Below are 4,504 nucleotides of genomic sequence, written 5' to 3'. Positions count from 1 at the left end.
TTTTAACTATTTTAATGGAGTTTAACCATTTTAATTCCTTTTCCTAGTTTGAAGCCCTTATTTCCCAGATGTGAATGAAAGGGAAAGAGCAGCATTTTGGCCCCTTTTTTGAGGCCATTTTTAGGGGTTTTGCCCCTATTTCCCAGTCCCATTATAAAATGAATTACGGGTATCCCTTTAAGTCCCTGTAGCCCTTCCTTTTGTGGGAAGGTTTACAGAATCTTTTAATAATCTAATGAAAGTGATGGACCCTCTCCCCAGAAAAAATGCATATACATAGATAATTTTGCATACAATTTCAGGGGTATCACACATCTTCTGAAACCCAACTCTGTAGAGGAAAGTTTAATGCAACTAATTGAGACAATTCAAAACTAACTATTGGCTAAAAACATGGCAGATTGGAATAATTGTTAGATGGTGGCCCCTACTAGCAAAATGTGACATTGCAACCAGCTTTATTAGACTTGATAACAGCCAGACAGAAGAAAAAGAAGCAAAGTTCTGAGAGCTATTTATCAGGAGTCAAGGCATCTCTAAACATGGGAGCCATTCCTATGGTTCGAGGCAGGGGTCAGGGTGCCTGACAGCTTCTAGCAGGGTAGAGTTTGATAAACCACAATGCTCAGGATGCCAAGGGGTTAGCCATTATCTTAACCCCTTCCTCACCAAAATATTTTAGTTTTGCTATTGGAAAACAAGATGTCACTAGGAAAAAAGATTTGCCTTACAGTTTTGCTGGAACACATCAGTTTGGTGACATGTGGGACACCAGTATTATTTTTGAGAAGGTGCATAAAACCAAAGTAAATTATTCTCTATGTAGAATATTATTTACTAGTAATACTTGTTTTGAGTGTTTTATCTTTGAAAACATTTTACCAGTAGTTATTGGTTTTATTTAAAACTGGGAACCCAGTTTATTAATAGGGTCGTTCATCTGTTCATTCCCCCATGTAAAGAATAGTTTAAAGATTTATGCATACATTTTTACTTTAATTTCTTAACATCATGGGTGGGGTGGGGGTGGGGAATCTTTGAATCAGTAACTCACCAAATGTCTTTTCCAAATTTAAAAATTGAGGAGCAGCACTTTAAGTCTAACTCTACACCATTTTAGTGCATGTATTAGTTTTAATGATTTTTGGTGCATGTCTTTGGGCTTATTCAAAAGTGTACAATAGGAAAGTATATTTCCTTTTTTAGAAAGGAGATGTTTTTTCTACTTTACAACATGTGATTACAAAGATCTTCCTCTGTAGGAAGATTAACCATGTATTGAACTACTGAAAAGTATATATTTTTAGATATACAGAAGGAATCTACATGGTGCAGCATTCAGACCTATGTAGAAGTCATAGCATTCTGTATAGGGCCAAAACAGAAGTAACCTTAAACACTTTAACAGACTCGTTGGGTAGAAATACCTTTAGATCTTGCATTGACTTCCAAAAAGAAAATGCCACAGAAGTTTGCTAAAACTTTTGTTGTTTGAATATTCTCTGTCAGTGTATTTAGCCCAAACACAACTGCTTTGGGTTTGCACATACGTAAGAATCAAACAAAACAAAAGCTAACTAAATAGATCAGTCTGGTATGCCAATCCAGTTTGACTGAAACAAGTAAACTAATCACCCACTTGCAACATGAAAAACTGTCCAACTCCTCTAAGGTTTGATAAAAGAACCTTGGCTGATGTGGGAAGACTCCCACTTCAATTTCTGACCTGACAGTGAAGATTCATGCTTGACATGATTTCAAACCTGACAGTGTCTGTTTAAGGAGAAATGGTACAGTTTGCTAATTCAATCCCAGATACCTGTTGATTACCTGTGAGATCTAGAGTCCAAAGTAGCCAGCAGCCGTATCCGAGTACTCTGTGCCCATCAGTTCTCTTTAAGTAAGCAGTGTTGGGTCGGGTCACACAGCTTGAATGAAGTGACCTCAGGTGCTGTAGACAGCCCTAGATTCAAGAATTGTATCTGCTTGCTTGGGAGTCATCATTAAACTAATGTCCCACGTGGTGTTACTCTCTTGGAGGAAGCCCCAGAGTGTACATCCCAATTGCTGTGGTATTCAGAGAGGGGGTGCTAACTCTGATGCCCTAGCCAAATTCCAGTTTAGGGATGTGGGTCTTATTGCCATTCTAATTGGAAACGTGCGTCACTTCCCGTTTTTCCTGTTGATCTCAGTGCAAACTGCATTAGTTTGTCTCTTTGCCCCGGTCCCAAGTCCCTGAGATGCTGGTGTGTGTTATACAGGCCAAGTTCATGCCTAACCCGAATGCACAAGAGTTGAGCAATGAGTGAGCTCAGTGTCAAAGCACACTACTTGGAAAGTGGACTCTTGTGACTGTTTGATGGGTGAAAATGGTCCTCTTTTAACGTAAGTTGGGGAATGGGCGCTGTATTGGCTGGAGGCTTCCAGCCATGAGGTGTGAGCTGAAACCTATTTTCCCTCTTTTCTTATGACATTTTGAGAAAATCTGTTGGGATTTCAGCAGTCAGGGAAGGCCGGAGTTCTGCAGCTTTATTCTGGGTAACTGAGGCTGGTTTGAGCAAGACTTTGGTTAGTTAACTGGGTCCTCAGATGCACAGACTCCGTGAGAAGTCACCATTATTTTCAATGGTTGTGGCAGATTTTCCCTCTAGTAGCCATTATTTTAAGATTATATTACAGAGTTGCTTTATTTTGAGCTTTTCATGTAAACACAATCCCAAACTGGAAGAAAAATAAATAAAATAAGGAATCCTGCTGTGAAAGGTATATATTACTCTAGATTTTTCTTACTGTAAATATTGTAAGATTGTAATACTGTCAATATTTTATTAACCAACAAATGTTAATCTATGTGAATTCAGACTTATTTTAAATGTGCTTCTTATTTACTGTGTGTGGTCCCTGTTGCTGACAGTATTAAGTTATATTCTGATGTAAGATTAACTTTATTAAAGAATGTAAACATTAATGTTTCCTTATGGGAAAACAAATAAAGTATAAAGAAGACAATTCTTTTCATTGAAATATACTGTGTATTTACACTTGCTAGACCCAGCACCACTTATAAATTTAGTACACTGTTCAGAAGTTTAGTTAACACAGCTGACATGGTTGTGCTCTATTTGAAAATCTAAAAGTAGGTATTGTTGGAACATAAACAGTTTGTATTTGTCTGCTGTGAATCATAATCTTGAAATTTCTAATCAAGTTTGTAAAATTTTTATAGTCAAACATTTTAATGACAATTTAAAAATTTATCTTCTCTAAAGAATGGTCAAAAATATCCTTTCGAAAATTGAATTGTTCTTTAATATCTTTCCAAAATGACTTTGGTTAAATGGACCAGATGTACATTGGTTAAAATTTAGGACAAAATTGTTGATATTCTTTGAGTTTATAAGTTAATCCTTATTGGAGATGTGCCAATATACAGTAGAATATCATTAATTTGCACTGTTTGGGGACCCCATTGAGAATGCTGAATTTTGCCAACTAAGAAGTAAGCAAATGCAATTTAAAAAGTAAATTTGAGCATTCTGTATTAAATATGTGCAGTTATTATCACATGAAGAAGCGCAGTGTGTCGGGCTGTAATATAACCATACTTGCTGTCATGTTCTCCCATCTCAGTGCTGGGAACTCACCATGTGGAAACCAAGCAAATGTGTTGTGCATCAGCCGGCTTGAGTTTGTTCAATATCAAAGCTGAAACTAGCGAGGTCTGCTGTACTGCTTATTGAAGTATTGTGATTCTTTTAGGCATTGATTCTTACAAAATATATACTGTAACAGTATACTTTGTACAGATTTAAATTTTATTTGAAAAAATGAAATAAAGTAGGCAAAAAATAAAGATGTTTATTTTTCATGTGACTATATATACAGATTAGTCTTTTGTTTCAGTGCCTTTGGGGGTCTGTTTGTTCTTGGATATGTATTATTTTTAATAGGTGGGAAAATTATTTTTAGGGCTCAGTATCAGGTATACTTGCCTGTTTCCTATGATCAGAAAATGGCTGCAAGGATTAACTGTATGCTCTCACCTTGGAAAGCTCTAAATATTTTCCATTTTAAAACCGATTTCTTTATTCGTTAGGATTTTATATGATGGCCTCCCCATCTGACTTCCTGGGTCAATTTATAAAACAATTCTGACTGTTTACCAATTAACATGTTTGTCATCATGTCAAAGGGGACCACCAACTCTCCCCCATACATCATAGTCCTTTCCCATGGAAGGAGTTCTTTTGCCCCGCTTTGTTTTCTGTCCTTTTAAAGTTTAAATTGGTTTAGGATAGTGGGAGGAGTACTACTCCCAAAAGAGTCCATGACAGAAGATAAAGAGAATCATCTGCAGAAAATAAAGGTATTGCTTTTCAATGAGCTCCGCTTCAAAATGATTTTTTCTAGTGAGTGGGATGGCCAACAGGGAGTGAAGTTATCAATAAAAACAGGACGCAAGAGTGAGCCTTCACAACTGGATGTCCCCTTACTAAAGGGTCAT

General features: G+C 36.7%; 1 protein-coding gene across 1 annotated transcript; it reads left to right on the top strand.

Moving 5' to 3' along the window:
* The first annotated feature begins 6 nt into the window (after positions 1-6).
* On the top strand, positions 7-3,873 carry LOC101644935 (IgA inducing protein). Its single transcript, XM_004696659.3, has one exon. It carries the CDS (start codon positions 3,548-3,550, stop codon positions 3,707-3,709), a length of 162 nt encoding a protein of 53 aa, XP_004696716.1. The 5' UTR covers positions 7-3,547; the 3' UTR covers positions 3,710-3,873.
* Positions 3,874-4,504: the final 631 nt, after the last annotated feature.

The sequence above is a fragment of the Echinops telfairi genome, unplaced genomic scaffold, assembly GCF_000313985.2.
Source record: "Echinops telfairi isolate 266 unplaced genomic scaffold, ASM31398v2 ScPeMD7_7469;HRSCAF=8507_0, whole genome shotgun sequence".
In the NCBI taxonomy this organism is placed as follows: Eukaryota; Metazoa; Chordata; class Mammalia; order Afrosoricida; family Tenrecidae; genus Echinops; species Echinops telfairi.
This window is presented reverse-complemented; position numbering and strand designations above follow the sequence as displayed.